Source organism: Myotis myotis, unplaced genomic scaffold, assembly GCF_014108235.1.
Source record: "Myotis myotis isolate mMyoMyo1 unplaced genomic scaffold, mMyoMyo1.p scaffold_m19_p_11, whole genome shotgun sequence".
In the NCBI taxonomy this organism is placed as follows: domain Eukaryota; kingdom Metazoa; phylum Chordata; class Mammalia; order Chiroptera; family Vespertilionidae; genus Myotis; species Myotis myotis.
Genome location: NW_023416315.1, coordinates 4,981,730 through 4,998,883, shown reverse-complemented (window position 1 = coordinate 4,998,883; position 17,154 = coordinate 4,981,730). Strand labels below are relative to the sequence as shown.

Below are 17,154 nucleotides of genomic sequence, written 5' to 3'. Positions count from 1 at the left end.
TGAGCTCATTGAGCTCCCTGAGGACAGATGCTGCAAAGATAAGTCACAGAGTCTAGAGAGGTCGTTGTGGGCTGGCTGAGTGGTTACCTGCCTAGTGTGATTTGTTCAGAAGATGGGGCATCCTCCCCAAATCCACACGACATCTTCAAAATTTCATAGCAGATTAACTCCTTTAAGTTAATTCTGCCTGTTAAGAATCAGGTCTAAAAAAGAAAAAGAAAATAAAAAACAACAACTCTTGCTGGTAAATTTAAGCCTGTATCAAACACCACCAGGAAACGTCATGTCAGTCTGTAACTGCAGGTGATGTCTCTGAAATCCCACAGCTTCTCCCTGGGTCCCTCCTTGCTCCTCAGTCCTTCCTGCAGGATATGTGTGGATATTCTTTAGCAGGGAGAGATCTAGCTAGGAATTCCAGAGGCAAATGTTCAATGGCAGACAGGAGAGCAGCCTGATGTACCTGAATAATGCCTCAAGGTTGATTAAACGCTGCAGGACATCAGGGTTTTAGAACCCTCAGTCCGCCAGGTGGTAAAAATAGAAGACAGATACCTGAACGGGCAGAAGTGCCTTCACTGGGCAGCAACTCAGGAACCCCAGTCCAAGCACCACCTCTCGGACTTGAGAGCCCCTGGAGGAGGTGTCACTCTCCCTAGAGATCTATAGTCTTCATCTTCCTCTTACTTGTTAAGTCGCAAAACCTGAAAACGCAAAGGGCAGGTCTCAGGGAGACCATCTCCCAAGGAAAGGAGGGGCAGGGCACTGCTGAGGGACTGAGGCATGGCTGGCCTTTCGGACACGAGGAAGGAGGAGTGATTGAGGTCCCGCTTCTGGTCTTGAGGCAGTGACTTCACCGCCATATCCCCCGGGCTCCCCCTGACTGGCACCCATGCTGCTGAAAGGGAGGACCCAGGCATTGGTGGCCCAGGGACCCAGGGTGCTTATGTGTGTGCCTGGGCTGGGTGGAGAGATCAGAGCTAGAGTTGGAAAGAAACAGAGACAAAAAGGGTGATCTGGTGACCCATTTCCTACTTGATACTGCTCTGTCGGGACCATGGACACTGGATGGCCATCCACTCCTGTCACCACCTTTCTCTGCTTCTGCAGATAGTGTCAGGTCATGAATCAAAAGCCCTGACCGGTTTGGCTCTGTGGATAGAGCATTGGCCTGTGGACTCAAGGGTCCCAGGTTCGATTCCCGTCAAGGGCATATGCCTTGGTTGCGGGCACATCCCCAGTGGGAGGTGTGCAGGAGGTGGCTGATCAATACTTCTCTCTCATTGATGTTTCTGACTCTCTACCCCTCTCCCTTCCTCTCTGTTAAAAATCAATACTATATATATATATATTTTTTTTTTTTAAACATTTCTTTTCACAGCAAAGCTGATACCTGAAGACTGGCAAAGAGCGGCTACTTTCTGGTGGTGTGGGGGGCACTGTAGAGGCATGAAGAGGAAACTGTGCTCTCTGTGAAGGGGGTTTCATCAGGTGATCTTAACTTCTTCCTGGGATCACGGCAACTGGGGTATGGAGCAGAGCCAGTCTGAATATGAACCTTCCTTGTCCCTTCGACATTCTCTGTGGCTCTAGGGTATTCCTTGGGGTCTGGCTGTGTAGCGCCAGTCCCTGCCTCTGTCTTCACCTGGCTTTCTCCTCTTTTCTCTGCGTGCCTCTCCCTAATGTGCCTTTTTGTCATTGGATTTAGGGCCCACTTGGAAAATCCAGGGTCCCTAAGTTAATTATATCTACAAAGATTCTTTTTCCAAATAAGGTCACATTCATAGGTGTCTGGGATTAAGACTTGGACATATCTCTCTGGGTGCTGGCCACCATTGAACCCACTAAGCCATTCTACTCAGAAACTATGGGAAAGGCAAAGGATTTCTACTCTCATTGTATACAGCAGTTGTAGCTGTACATAACGGATACAAAATATGAACAGCAATACTAGTGTGTCATTTAAGATGCAAACACAGCGTCCAGGAGAAAAATATTTAAGCCAAGTCAATGACCTAGGTTTGAGATCTCTAGTAAATACCCTTCCCTCTGCTCAGTCTTGGAACTTCAAGGTCCAGTTCTTCCTGAGTATTCTACTTGAAGGGCCTTCGGGGCTGAGGTTAACTCTGTGGCCAGAATCCAGAGAAGCTGCTCATGTTGGTATTTGGTAGCTTTAAGAAGCTGAAGGGTCAGCCAGAAGACCGGAAAGAAATGCCTTTGCATGCCTGGTACTCAGGACTGTTACAAGGGAGTTCTGTTGTTGGGGCCTGAGGTGAAGTCTAGGTGAGCTAAGAGATGGAGTAAGAGGTGACTGCCACAGCCAGGTCTTTGTTAAATTGTAAAATCTTCGAATTGCTCATCATGTTTGACCATCAGATTCAGTGTTGAGGTTTTCCGTGCAACATTCTCCCAGGAAGTTTCCAATGCATGTTTGGATATCTGGTGCCTCTTCCTACCTCCACCATTGCTGGTTCTTCCATCCATTCTAACACAGATCTCCCCTTGTTCTTAATACTGGGCAAACTGGTCCTCACCTTCCTCTACAGAGGACCAAAATGCCCCTAGCGACTTAGTTCCTCTCTTCAGATATACTGATACGTACCCTTTGCCTCACATATCTGAGAATCATGAGCCACTGAAGAGGGACTAATTTATCTAATCTTAGAGTTCCCCTCCGCATGGGTACAATGTACTGTTCAGAGGCTGCTGGGTAGCAAACCAAGATAAAAGGAGTTGAGAACTAGATGGGAAACTAAGGGAGTTGGTGGCCCCTCACCCTACACTGGAAATTTCTACAGGAAATGACTTCAGCCCCCGTGGGATGGGCAGGGGAACGGGCTGGCAGGATTAACAGGACACAGGCCCTAAAGAACATCAGCGCCAGGCTGGGACCAATAGCCAGGGCTGGCTGGTCCCGGGAGGTCACTGAACAGAGAGCCACAGCTAAATGAGTAGCAGGGCATGGAGTGAAGACAGAAGTGCCAGGGAAGATGGCTGGGAGTCAAGGAGATCCCAAGACCCAGAGGGGCTGGGAAACAAACCATGCACCAGACTAAAAGGCAGTCAGGAAAGGCACGGTGTGACGCAAGCCTGGCAATCCTAGGAGAGGACTGTGCCCCAGCTGCTCATCCAGGGATCCCTGGGCACAGAGCCGTGGCACTTACAGATGCCAGCCGCTCGTGCCCACCGATGGCGAGACTATGTCTCTGGGCCAGATCTCTCAGGAACCACTGTAACAATCTCTCAGTGTGATTTCCAATCTCTAAAAAGGGGAGTTAAGGACTTAGAGTTCAAAAAGTGAAGAGGAATTAAGAAAAGGGCTCAGGAATCTATCTTAGGGGCAAATTAAACTTTAGTAATCACATTTCAATGCAGTTTTGTTTAATATCTTGTAACGTGGTGGCTTGCTTCTCAAGCATTCATTGGCTTTGGGAATGCCACGGGGGCCTGGTGAATCACCTCTCCCAGCCCCCTGCTGGTGTCCATCCACATTGCCTCGCAGTACCCTGGTGACTGGTCGTAGTGACACAGACAAATGCAGCGGAGAACCGAGGGCCAGCTGTCGAGGGGACTCCCCAGCTCGAAGGGGAGCAGGGATGCAGCAGGGTTGTGTGGCCCCCTTTCCTTTCACAGGCGGGGACTTCTGCACTGTGGCCTCCCTGCCGATAGCACCCAACCTGTGGGTTTCAGTGCTGCCGCTTGGTGGCTGAGCAAACCTGAACTTCAATTTCTTTAACGGATATTTGGGATAAAACATACCCACATTCTAGACTTGGGAGGAACATAAGTAATGTAGGTGAAAGTTCCACCAGGGCACCAGGACCCAAGGAAGCACTCGGGACAGGGCAGCTGTTGTTACCAACAAATGACGCTGGGACAGACGTGCTCACTGGTGTGGCACAGCAGGAACCCAAGGCCCCTCCCGGCCGCCTTCTCAGCAGCTCTGACTTGCGCGAGGGCCCCCTGGTCCGAATAAGCTTTATTTCACATTCACCTTGGAGGCATGGTGCCTTCCATCCATCGATGTTGGCTAGTTCTCAATTGACATGCCATCGTTCCCTTCGGAAGAGGCTCGGCCTTCTCTGAAGTCACTGTCCGTTCTTGGTCCTCTCCAGGGGTCAGGTGGCCGTAGCATCCTGATTTGTGGGCAGGTGATATTGGGCTCCAAGAAAGAGGCCCATGGTTTGCCCGGAATGCTATGTAGATGTGGAGGGAAGGCATGGATTGAGCAGGAGGGTCCCCATAGGACTTCTGGGAGTGTGTTCTTTCACTGTTGGCTTAGCTTGCTGAGAGGGTGGTGCAGGCTTCCAGGGGAAATATGTTACTTGAGGATAGGATTTTACGTGCAGCCCTGGTGTTGCTCAATTGAGAATTCTGCCTGCAAGAACCGTGAGTGAAGACTGCTGGATGATGGGGTCATTTGTCTAAAGTATTAGAAACACACTGCTTGACAGGAATAGCCTACATTAGAAAGCAGGAATAGCATTTTTACTTGCAATAACTGCTTTACATTTACATCTGTCAATAAAGTAATCTGGCTCTAAAATCTAGATACACAAATATGTCATGTCATGTGAACACTCTTTTCTTGGATGCCGCCTTCCGAAAATAATCCAAAATATGTAAAGTGCTTAATTCACAAAAATGTTTATCATAGACTTACTTATAGTTACAGCAAGTTAGAAACACCCCATTGCTGGAAATTTGGTTAAATAACGTTGAAGATGTCCACTGGTTGGGATGTTCTGTAGTCATTTAAAAGTAGAGAAGTTTTGCCTGGCCAGTGTTGCTCAGTGGTTGAGCATCGACCCAGGAACCAAGAGGTCACTGGCTCAATTCCTGGTCAGGCCACACGGCTGGGTTGCGGGCTCAATCCCTAGTAGGAGGCATGCAGGAGGCAGTGGATCCCAATCCATGTTTCTGTCTCTCTGTCCCTCTCCCTTCCTTTCTCTCCAAAATAAACAAACAAACAAAAATCAATAAAAACATATTTAAAGAAATAAAAGTAGGGCAGCTTTAAGACGGAGTACTTCAGTATATTACTAGTGAAAAATATGGGCTGAAAAATGAGCTGCATTGTGATTATAACTATCTCACTAACATAGATGCATCAAAAAAATACTAGCAGCAAATGTATCAAAATATTTAAAAGAGTGAAAAAATCCTGCCCATCTTCTAATTATGCTTTAGTTTCTTTAACTTAGTTGCCTCTTTTTGTGTGTGATAAAACAAAACAAAACGAAACGAAACCACTGAGGAAAGAGAAGGAAGTGAGACCCTAGTAGTTACTATGATAAAAAGAAGATAATGAAAGAGCAGATGAACATTCGGATAAACACAAGAGGTGGTCACGGTGGTGCCGAAAGGGAGAGCCTGCTGTTTCACTTGCCGAGCCACCCCGGGCGCCAGCCAGGTGAGGTGAGAACGTGAGAGCAGCCTTCCTCATGACAGCCTCTCCCTGCTCACCTTCCAGCTCTTCGCTGGGCTGGAAGGGAGCTTAGAGGGAGAAAGTCACTACAATGGCTGACTGCCACGCCTTGTCTGCCTGAAGCCCTCCTGCCTAACCGGTTCCCTGACTGTTCTTTTCTGTCCTTGGGCGTTGGGAGGACTAAGGAGGCCAGATTGTGAGGGTGGCGCGAAGCCACTGCACTGGCACTGAGGAACTCCAGGGTCACAAGCCCACAGACGCGACAGGGTGTTTCTTTGAAGCAAGATTTCCAGTAAGGAGATGGTCAGGATTCACAGCACATTTTAAATATATTTTTATTGATTTCGGAGAAGAAGGGAGAGGGAGAGAGAGACAGAAACATCAATGTTGAGAGAGAATCATTGTGGGCTGCTTCCTGCACGCCCCACGCTGGGGATCGAGCCTGCAACCTGGGCATGTGCCCTTGACCTGAATCAAACCCGGGACCCTTCAGTGTGCAGGCTGAGGCCCCAGCACGTTTTATTACCCATAGACCTATGGATCCGTGCAAAGCTCCCCGGTGGGATGGGGAGACTCCGCAGCCGGCTCCTCACTGGGCAGGAAGCAGGTGGTAAACAGTGCGCGGAGGGGGCTTCTGGGAGGGATGTGGCTCTGCCTCAGAGGGAACCAAGTCTGTGAGTTTCAACCTCCTGTGGCCCCAGCCTCAGCTCTCACTACCCTTGTCAGTAACCAGAAGCCGTAAAGCGGGGAGCCACGTCCACCTCCCCAACGACGGCAGGAGTGACAGCTCAGGCCCAGAGAGCTCTTGTTGGTTCCCGCTCCTCTTTTGATGAAGGATTCCTTGAAACAGTGTCAGCGAAGCAGGGTTTGCAGTTTCAGCTGAAGAGCAGGAGCCTCCTTTCCAAGCGGAAGGAGCACTGTGAGAGCCTGAATGTGGGGAAGTGAGAGGGGGACCTTTGATATGTTACTTGGGCATATAACTCCCTCCAATGACTTCTTCAGAGCTGACATCTGTTTGGTGGTTTCCCACGCTGCTTCCCCTATTCTCACCTTTCTTGGCTACCTCGAGGCAGTCCTTCAGTGGAGTAGTCATTCCGGGCCTTGTCTGAAAATATTTGGAGTAGAATGCTGCTCGGTTTTCCCGGAGAGATGAAAGTGAATGACCCTATTTGTTCTCAGCAAACGTACCAGACTAGGATTTGCTCTAAGGGCATCTCGAAGGCAGGGAAGCCATTGGTCCGACAGCAGCCTCTGCTCACTGTTCTGCCTCTTCTAGCCCAGGCAGGCTCTTCGCCCTGGCTCCTAACAATGACCTTGAAGAAGGGCACGTGGGGTGGGTTGAAGCATGGCTCTGCCTTTGAGGAGCCGGCACCCACCTCTCTGGGCCTCTGGAGCTCCCCTGTGGCCGCAGGGACAGCTGCGGGCAGGAACGGGCCCTGAGACTCAGCTGCCCTCTGCTGTGAGTTAGTTAATGAAGGGGCCCGTGGGCTGGAGTCTTCCTCAATCTATAGCAGCGGTTCTCAACCTGTGGGTCGCGGCCCCTTTGGCGTCGAACGACCTTTTCACAGGGGTCGCCTAAGACCATCCTGCATATCAGATATTGACATGACAATTCCTAACAGTAGCAACATGACAATTATGAAGTAGCAATGAAAATAATTTTTTTGGTTGGGTCACAACATGAGGAACTGTATTAAAGGGCCAGAAGGTTGAGAACCACTGGTCTATAGGGTGCGTTGTGCCAATGATCTCAAGGTTTCCCTCTGGTGGTAAGATTTAGCGATTTTGTCTTCTGATCCCAGTACAGATACAGGTGTTCCTCTGGCCCTGGAGACACAGTGGGGACTCACACAGCTTCCATAAACCCTTCGTTTCTGGGGCAAGGGTGGGTATGGGGGGTGCCAGGGGAAAGCGAGATGCTGCTGGTAATCTCTACGAAGAAATGATGGGCAGGGCGTGTTCTCTCCTGTTGGATGGGCAGTGGGTGGGGCCCATCTGTTCTGTGCGAATAGGAAGAATTGAGTCCAGGGATGGAGTGGGAAGCAAAGAGGATTGCAGAATAAGGTCAGCAGGACCAGGACATTTCGCCTGAGTCTGGCCAGGTCGCCCAAAGCTCTCCGTTCCTGGCACCCTGGCACCAAGCTGGCTGACCCGGGGCACCCAGCATGAACGCAGCACTTGGCATCACGTATTCTGTCTTCGTTCTTCACCTTTATCAGGGATGGTTCTCACTCTTCTTCCTCATCACCAGAGGCTCAGTTCAGACAGCTTTTTCTTTCCCTCTTTCTAAACAATGGCCTTATGGAGACGGGACCCACATACATAGAATTCACTGCTCCACAGCATGTAATCCAGTGGTGTTTAGTATATTCACAGAGGTGTATGCAGTTTTTCTTTTCTGTACCTGGAGAAACAAAATATAAATAGTTTACATGGATTATGATTTCAGATATGTCTGGACTTATTGTTTTCTTTTCAAATTTGTCTACTTACCATGTTTTCTTGTTTGTTTTCTATTTCTTTTTTTCCTTCCTGCCTTTGCTTGGATTTATGGAGTTCATTGTATTCCCTTTTGCCTTCTTATAATTTGTAAGCGACACCAACTTATGGTGGGACATTCATCCTGGATTCAGATACAAACAGTATAATTTCATGTCTACTTGATAGAGGTACTTCTCTTCAGGAAAAAATTAAAGGCAAGTGCAGAGATTACACATCACATAGAACAAATATAACAGTAGGCAACCTTTTAAGTGGGCCACTTAGAAACTCTTTCATGCTCACAGAAGCAGTGTCTGGGGTCAGGTCATCATCATCATCATTTTTTAAAAAATATATTTTATTGATTTTTTAAGAGAGGAAGGGAGAGGGACAGAGAGTTAGAAACATCGATCAGCTGCCTCCTGCACACTCCCCACTGGGGATGTGCCCGCAACCATGGTACATACCCTTGACCGGAATCGAACCTGGGACCCTTGAGTCCGCAGGCTGATGCTTTACCCACTGAGCCAAACTGGCTAGGGCCATCATCATCATTTTAAACTAGAGGCCCAGTGCACGAAAATTTGTGCACTCGGGGGTGGGGGATCCCTCAGCCTGGCCTATGCCCTCTCGCAGTCCGGGACTCCTCAGGGGATGTCCACCTGCTGGCTTAGGCCCGCTCCCCAGCAGATCAGGCCTAAGCTGGTATTCAGACATCCCTCTGGCAACCTGGGAGCCCTCAGGGAATGTCCGACTGACGGCTTAGGCCCACTCACAGTTGGACATCCTTAGCGCTGCCGCAGAGGTGAGAGAGGCTCCCACCACTGCCGCTGCACTCGCAGCCATCAGCCCCGCTTGTGGTTGAGTGGTGCTCCCCCTGTGGGAGTGCACTGACCACTAGGGGGCAGCTCCTGCATTGAGTGTCTGCCCCCTGGTAGTCAGTGTGTGTCATAGCAACCAGTCTTTCTGGTTGGTCCTTCGTTAGGGGCAATTTGCATATTACTCTTTTATTATATAGGATTAATTTTATCGAGGTATAAGCTATATGCAAGAAAATTGACCAGTTTTGAGAGTAAGTTCAATGAGCTTTGACCAATAACTATAATTGTAACCAACATGATATAAAACATCCCATCACCCCGTAAGTTCCCTCACGGCCCTTGGAAGTCTGTATCTTCCTCTGCTATCTGGGCCCTGGACTACATTGATTTTTCTTTTAATCACATTAATATTGATTTTCTAGAAAAGAAATCATACGCTATGTAGTCTTTTGTGGCTGGCATCTTCTATTTAGTAAAGCGTTTCTCAACTTTTTTATTGCCCCCCAGTAGTCTTTATAGACATTTTCCCATAATTGTCCCTCCCCTTCTTATGAAATTTTAATACCATAGATAGGCTGTATGTCAGTTTATGTAGTATATGTACATGTGTGTTTTATACATAAGTAGTAGTTTTTCACACCTCAAGAACAAACTTTTGCCCCCTTGGGGGCGATATTGAGAATACATGATTTAGTAAGATGTTTTTGTCATTCATTGGTATTGTGTATATCAGTAGTTGCTTCATCTTTTAAAAAAATATCTTTTTACTGATTTCAGAGAGAGGAAGGGAATGGGAGAGAAAGATAGAACATCAATGATGAGAGAGAACCGTTGATCAGCTGTCTCCCACATGACCCTACCAGGGACCAAACCTGAAACCCAGGCATATGCCCTGACTGGGAATTGAATGTGACCTCCTGGTTCATAGGTCACTGCTCAACCACTGAGCAACACCAGCTGGGCATTGGTTCATTTTTATTGCTGGGTAATTTTGGTTGTATGAAGAAACATTCAAGAGATGAATAAGAATAATTGCAAATGTGTTATGATGGTCAGGAACTAAGTGAATAATGTAATATCCTTCCTCACATTTGTTCCTGGTGCCAATACACAGATCTCTAATCACACATACACTCAAGTCAGAAATCTGAGAGTAATTGAGACACTTCTTTCCCCATATACGTCCTTCAAATCCTGTCAATTTCATCTCTACATTATTTCTTGAATCTGGTCTCAAGGGATCAGATTTTGCCATAACCCAGGACATTTTAAACATGTAAGGATTTTGATTCTTATCTTTAAAACATAGGAAACCATTGAAGGAATTTAAATAAATTGACTATTGTAATGAATAGATCCTAAATCTTCCATTTAGTGATAATGAGTTAGAATGTAGAAAATGAATTAGAAAGGACCAAGACTGTATAGGGCAGGGGTGGGCAACCTTTTTGTGAGTGCATGCCCAAACCAGCAAAATCTCTGACTCAAAATTCTTCTGCGTGCCAACCCTAATTTTTTGAGAACATATTACACCTACTTGATATCTCTTAAGGTATACATATGTAAAGAACCTTGAAGAAATAATAAAATTCATTCGAGTGACAAAAACACAGTATATGATGATGAAAAATACATTTATTTTTTAATGTATACATGTACACTGATAGTCCGACAGAAAACTTTATGACTCCGTTTGATATTATCAGTGGGACTTTTGCTGCTGCATCACTGATGACAGAGATTTTACATCAGGTTTATACTTCAGAGATATGCACGAGCTACTACTTTCATCCGTCAGGCTACTCCTATTACGAGACTTAACAAAATTCATCATGAGAACAAAGATTCACAAGCGTATGTGGATAAAACCAAAACACTGGTCGGATCTAGGAGGCAGGGAGAGTTAAGGCAGAGGCATAGAAATTGCTCTTCCCCTCTCTCGTCAATCCATGTCTACGGTCTTGAAGATAACTTGTCATGTAAAATTATTTATTTATCTAAGATGCACCTATACTGAATTTATCTGAAATATAAAAAAAGTCAATATTAAGAAAAAAATTGTAAATGGAAGATTATAAGAGAGAGTTTCACGTACCAGCAAAAGTTACTGGCGTGCCATGTCTGGCACGCGTGCCAGGGGTTGCCCACCCCTGGTCTAGGGAAAGGATCATTCAGGAGTCCTGAGGAAAAATAATAGTGGTTCTTTTATGGATGGGAGGTTGGGCGATGGGAGCCTTAGGAGACATGATGTGCTTTTGTGGGGCCCACGGACAAAACTTGGCCAAGGCCCTAATGCTGGATGATACAACTGTGAAATTCAGGTATACTCTCCTCTTGCTTTTTGCTGCCTTGACTTAGACAATTTTTTGCCCCCAAACGAATAAGTATTTTAAATGAATTGAGCATAAATATTCTTGAATCATTTGCTGATGATTTGGAAGGAATTAGAGAATTAGAATCATTAAAAAATATATAGGTTGTCCCCAAAAAATGTATGCACACTTTGAATAATTATTAATTCCGATAGGTTAAATCTGAAAAGGAAGAAACATCCATTGAACTATCAGCTCTTAAAGTATGTATACATTTTGTGTACTTAAAGGGTTCCCTCAACTTTCCATCATCTTATAATTTTTTTCCAGTACCATGTTTCAGCGTCAGACAGCCTGCAATACGGCTTTATGTAAACTGTCTTGACTATGTACACATATACATGTCTCTGGGGATCTCTGCATGAGGTCTTTCACCTACAAGAGATTTAGGATCTACATGTTTTCAGTCTAGAGTCCACAGACACACATTCGGCATAGTCTTCATTTTTTTTTAACATATTTTTATTGATTTCAGAGAGGAAGGGAAAGAGAGAGATAGAAATATCAATAATGAGAGAGAACCATCAATCAGTTGCCTCCTGCACACCCCACACTGGGGATCGAGCCTGCAACCTGGGCATATGCCCTGTCCGGGAATCGAACTGTGACCTCTTGGTTCATAGATCGACGCTCAACCACAGAGCCACACTGGCTGGGCTTGTCTTCATTCTTAAGGCACATCAAGTTGAGGTCGTGTAAACAGGTAAATGACATAGACACATTGCCAGTGCTTGGGGGCGGGGGGCGTGTACACTTACATGGAAGCTCTGGAAGTTCATCAGTTACCTGGGCGCTTTGTCTCTTCCAGGTGGCTTCTGAAGTATGTCTGCCAACAACAGTTCCTGCAAACCTATACTGACACCCCACTTAACCGGGCTCTATGGCGCAGTGCTCGTCGGTGGGCTGGTGGGCGTCATCTCCATTTTGTTCCTCCTCGTGAAGATGAACACCCGGTCAGTGACCACCACGGCGGTCGTGAACCTGGTGGTGGTCCACAGTGTCTTCCTGCTGACCGTGCCTTTCCGCCTGACCTACCTCATCAAGCAGAGGTGGACATTTGGGTTGCCCTTCTGCAAATTCGTGAGCGCCATGCTGCACATCCACATGTACCTCACGTTCCTGTTCTACCTGGTGATCCTGGTCATCAGGTACCTCATCTTCTTCAAGCGCAAGGACAAGGTGGAGTTCTACAGGAAACTGCATGCGGTGGCTGCCAGCGCTGGCCTGTGGCTGCTGGTGATTGTCATTATGGTGCCCCTGATTGCTTCGCAGTACGGAAGTCTTGACGTGTATGATGCGCACAACTGTTTTAACTTCCACAAAGAGCTTGCTTGGACGTATGTGCGAGTCATCAACTATTTGATCGTCGCCGTTGTCATAGCCATTGCGCTGATTCTCTTGGTCTTCCAGATCTTCATCATTATGTCGATGGTGCGGAAGCTGCGCCACTCCTTACTGTCCCACCAGGAGTTCTGGGCCCAGTTGAAAAACCTGTTCTTTATAGGAGTCATCATGATTTGCTTCCTTCCCTACCAGTTGTTTAGGATCTATTACTTGTACACTGTGGCGCTCTCAAGTGACTGCAACAGCAATATTACATATTATAATGAAATCTTCTTGAGTGTAACGGCGATTAGCTGCTTTGACTTGCTGCTCTTTGTTCTTGGGGGAAGCCATTGGGTTAAGCAAAAGATAATTGACCTATGGACTTGCCTCTTTTGCCATTAACCACACAATACAGTGTTCAGGTTTACTTCCTTTACATCAGGAGTGAAAAAGAGTAGAGGGAGGTAGGAAGGATATTTTATTACTTCATTAAGACCATGCCTTGTGGCAGCCAAATGAAAGGACTTATTCATTCCAGTCCTTATTTAGTCCCTGCCATCTCTAAAGGACACGCCCATGCTGAGACTCCTGGTGTTCAGTCCACCTGCAGTTGCAACACGGCGTTGTTTTTCAATGCACAGGGTCTCCTTGGCCCGTCCAAGCATCCTGGGTGTAATGGTTTCTGAGTTTTTCGAGTTTATTTTAATGTCCTGAGTCTGAAACATGGTCTTTCCTTAAGCTTTGAACTGGACTCAGTCCTGTAGTTGGTTCTTTTCATTCCAGGGAAAACCTTAGGTAAATGAATTCTTGGTGTGAGTCAGCTCCAAAGCCCAAGCTCTGCTTTGTTAACAAGATAAGATACCCGGTCAGCTCACACCCGGACAAAAGCAGGTAAGTGGCGGGGGAGGCCAGTAAGAAACTTTTCTGGACTATCATCACTTTGGTAGGAAGTCACTTATCTGGAAATGAAGAGAAACAGAACCCTTGGCCTTCCACTCTAATAAGATTATCTAGACTTTTCCTTTGAAAGGTCAAGTTTAAGGACTTTGGTCAACTCCCTCAATACCTCCAAAAATAATTTCAAGAATTTACTAAATATATATAAATAATGGTAAGAGCATAACTTAGATCAATCTGCTGCTATGCATTAAAATGAGTTCCCAAAGGAAGTACTTTTTTTCCCCTTTTCTGTTTTTGAATAATTTATAGAGGTCTTGGTCCACAGTTAATTTACATTTTCCTTGGAGACAGAAAGCTACGCTGAAATCTTTGAGTTCTCTTCAACCCTTAAAGTTATGGGTCTTTAAATAAATGAAAACAGTATTCTTTAGAATTTTTGAGAAATATGTAGAAAAATCATCTATGAGATTAGGATGCTAAATTAAATACTACATAAGCTTGTGAGTTTTCTTCCCTCCTGCCCATATTTCTACTATTTCCCTCAAACTTTCATAATCTTGAATCTTCCTAAGGAACAGATCCAGTTTCATATTTAATGCCCAGCAAACCTGAAGCAATTCATGGTAGGAATAGAAGAAATGAATAAATTAGGTCATTTTTCCCCCCAGCGCGTTAAATGTCCAGGATTTAAAGGTTTTTCTTAATTTGTTATTCTACCTAGATCCATAAATTTATCAGATGAATAAGAAATACCCGTGTGAGTTTCTTTGATCACTAAAATTACTGAGTCATAGAAATTAACTTTGAGGAAGACAAAGGAGCAACATACTGCATATGTCTTGTTCCCAAATTATTTTCTGGTTTGTTTTTGTTTTTTAATCCTCACCTGAGGATATTTTTCCATTGATTTTTAGAGAGAGAGTGGAAGAGAGAGGGAAAGACAAAAATATTAATGTGAGAGAAATACATCGGTTGGTTGCCTCCTGCACTCACCCTGACTAGAGCCCGGGCTGGGGAGGAGCCTGCAACCGAGGTACATGCCCTTGACCATAATTGAACCCAGGAACCTTCGGTACACAGGCCAATGCTCTATCCACTGAGTCAAACCAGCTAGAGCTATTTCCTGTTTTAATTTTATGTGTCCGCTTTTCTTTTTCAAGTTATATATTTTTTATTTCTTATTTGTATTCTTTCCCCATTTTTCTTAGGTTTATTTTTTTTCTGACATTGACCCATAACATTTGTAAAAAAATTTCTGAGAGCCATAACAATTTTAAGAAAATTTTTAACATCATAAACTTTGTAAGAAAATAATTATAGTAAAATATTTAAAAGCTTTTAAAATTACTTATGAAAAACAGACACATAGACACAAAGAGAGCCCATACATAATTCATGTCTATGTGGTCAATTAATATATGACAAAGGAGGCAAGATTATAAAAGGGGGTAAACACAGTCCATTCAATAAATAATGTTTGGAGAATTGGACAGATACATGCAAAAAAATGAAACTAGACAACTTTCTTGTATACGGTATAATATGGTATATGGTATACCATATACAAGAATAAACTAAAAATGGATTAAGGACTTAAATGTAAGACCTGAAACCATAAAACTTCTAGAAGAAAACATAGGCAATAAACTCTCTAACATTGTCCTTTCTCTGATATATATCCTTGAACAAAGGAAACAAGAAAAAATAAATAAATGGGACTATATTAAACTAAACAGTTTTTGCAAGGCAAAGGAAACCATCAACAAAATGAAAAGACAATCCACTGAATGGGAGAACATATTCGCCAATGGTACATCTGATAAGGGGTTAATATCCAAAGTTTATAAAGGACTCACAAATCAACACCAACAAACAAACAAAAAAACACCAAAATCCAAACAATTCAAATAAAAAATGGGCAGAAGACATGAATAGACATTTCTTCAAAGAGGACATACAGATGGCCAACTGACATATGAAAAAAATGGTCAACGTCACTAATCATCAGAGAGATGCAAATTTAACCCACAATGAGATATCACCTCACACCTGTCAGGATGGCTATTATCAATAAATCAACAACAACAAATGTTGGTGACAATGTGGCGAAAAGGAAACCCTTGTGCACTGTTGGTGGGATTGCAAATTGGTATAGCCATTATGGAAAACAGTGTGAAGGCTCCTTAAAAAATTAAAGATAGAATTACCTTATAACTGAGCAATTTCACTTCTGGGAATATGTCCAAAGAAATCCAAAACACTAATTCAAAAAGATATATGCACCCCTTATATTCATTGCAGCGTATTTATAATAGCCAAGATTTGGAAGCAGCCCAAGTGCCCATCAATAGATGACTAGATAAAGGAGCTGTGGACTATTCCTCAGCAGTAAAAAGGAATGAAATTTTACTGTTTGCAACAACGTGGATGGAACTAAAGGGTATTATCTTAAATGAAATAAGTCAGACAGAGGAAGACAAATATGATGTCACTTATATGTGGAACTTAAAGAAAAAAATAAAACAAACTCATAGATACAGGGAATAAACTGAGAATTGCTAGATGAGAAGGACTTGGGGGAATGGGTGAAAAAAGATGAAGGGAGTAAGAAGTTACAAAATAGTCGGGGGTATAGCTCAGTGGTAGAGCATTTGACTGCAAAATAGTCACCGGGATGTGAAGTACAGCATAGGGAATACAGTCAATAATATTGTAATAACTCTGTATGGTGCCAGGTGGGCACTGGAAATATTTGGGGGGTACACTTTGTAAAGTATATGATTGTGTAACTACTACACTGTACACCTGAAACAAATACAAACTTTTGAAAAAAAAATTATGGGAATTACACTTTCTTTTTTTTTCAAAGCTATGTCTTACATAGCATCATAATATCTGTTAGCTTGTAGACTGTACTATAATCCCTTCCATATTTTAAATGTCAAGGTCAGACAGTTATGCTTTTCTCTGTATTAGCAGATAGATTATAATGAAGGGCCTATTTCTGTGGATCTATAGGAAATGTTATGTTCCATATATCTTATTCAAAAATATTTACAGAATAAACTAAAATTTTTGATTTGCCTGTTCTTTGTCTAATTGTGGTGAAAATGAATCTCATGCAGGAGTGGGGTGACACAGGCCTCCCAGGCCATTTTGGTATATCCTATATAATAAAAGCCTAATATGCAAATCAACCGAATGGCAGAACAACCAGTGAAACAACCAGTTGCTATGATGCGCAATGACTATCAGGGGCAGATGTTCAATGCAGGAGCTGCCCCCAGCCCGCAGGCCCCAGGCCGGCCAAGGTGGGTACCAGCAGGGGCCCCCTGATTGTCCTGCCAGTCGCCCCACAGATCAGCCCTGATTGCTGGCCAGGCCTAGGGAACCTACTCATGCACAAATTTTGTGTACAGGCCCTCTACAGTGTGCGTGTGTGTTTGTGTGTGTGTGTGTTTTAAAGAGAGTAAGTGCAACTTTTAGGGAAATGTGAAGAAAATATACATGGGTATTTTTCTCTTTGATAAAATGAAGGTATTTCCCTGAGCCTGACAACTCTCAGTTTGGCTCCTGGTCTATATCTGCCAGCTTTTGAACCTGGGAATAATACCAGTCCTTGAGGCCCAGGCCAAAAGATTGCTTCTGGCACCAGTTAGATGGCGCTCTCTGCCTTTGTTCATTTCTTAATTTCCTGTGACAGGGTCATTGAAGGTTCTAGCTTTCCTCCCTGACCTCATACATATGAGAGAGAAACAGACTGTTTTACCTGTAGGTGAAATGAGTTTTGTGTGGAGTGATTCAAGAAGGGCTGAAAATGCGCTGATTC

The 17,154-nt window shown here is 44.4% G+C and overlaps 1 protein-coding gene across 1 annotated transcript; it reads left to right on the top strand.

The window, feature by feature from the left end:
* Positions 1-11,762: 11,762 nt before the first annotated feature.
* On the top strand, positions 11,763-14,277 carry GPR141 (G protein-coupled receptor 141). Its single transcript, XM_036327307.1, has one exon. It carries the CDS (start codon positions 11,922-11,924, stop codon positions 12,825-12,827), a length of 906 nt encoding a protein of 301 aa, XP_036183200.1. The 5' UTR covers positions 11,763-11,921; the 3' UTR covers positions 12,828-14,277.
* The last annotated feature ends 2,877 nt before the right edge of the window (positions 14,278-17,154 follow it).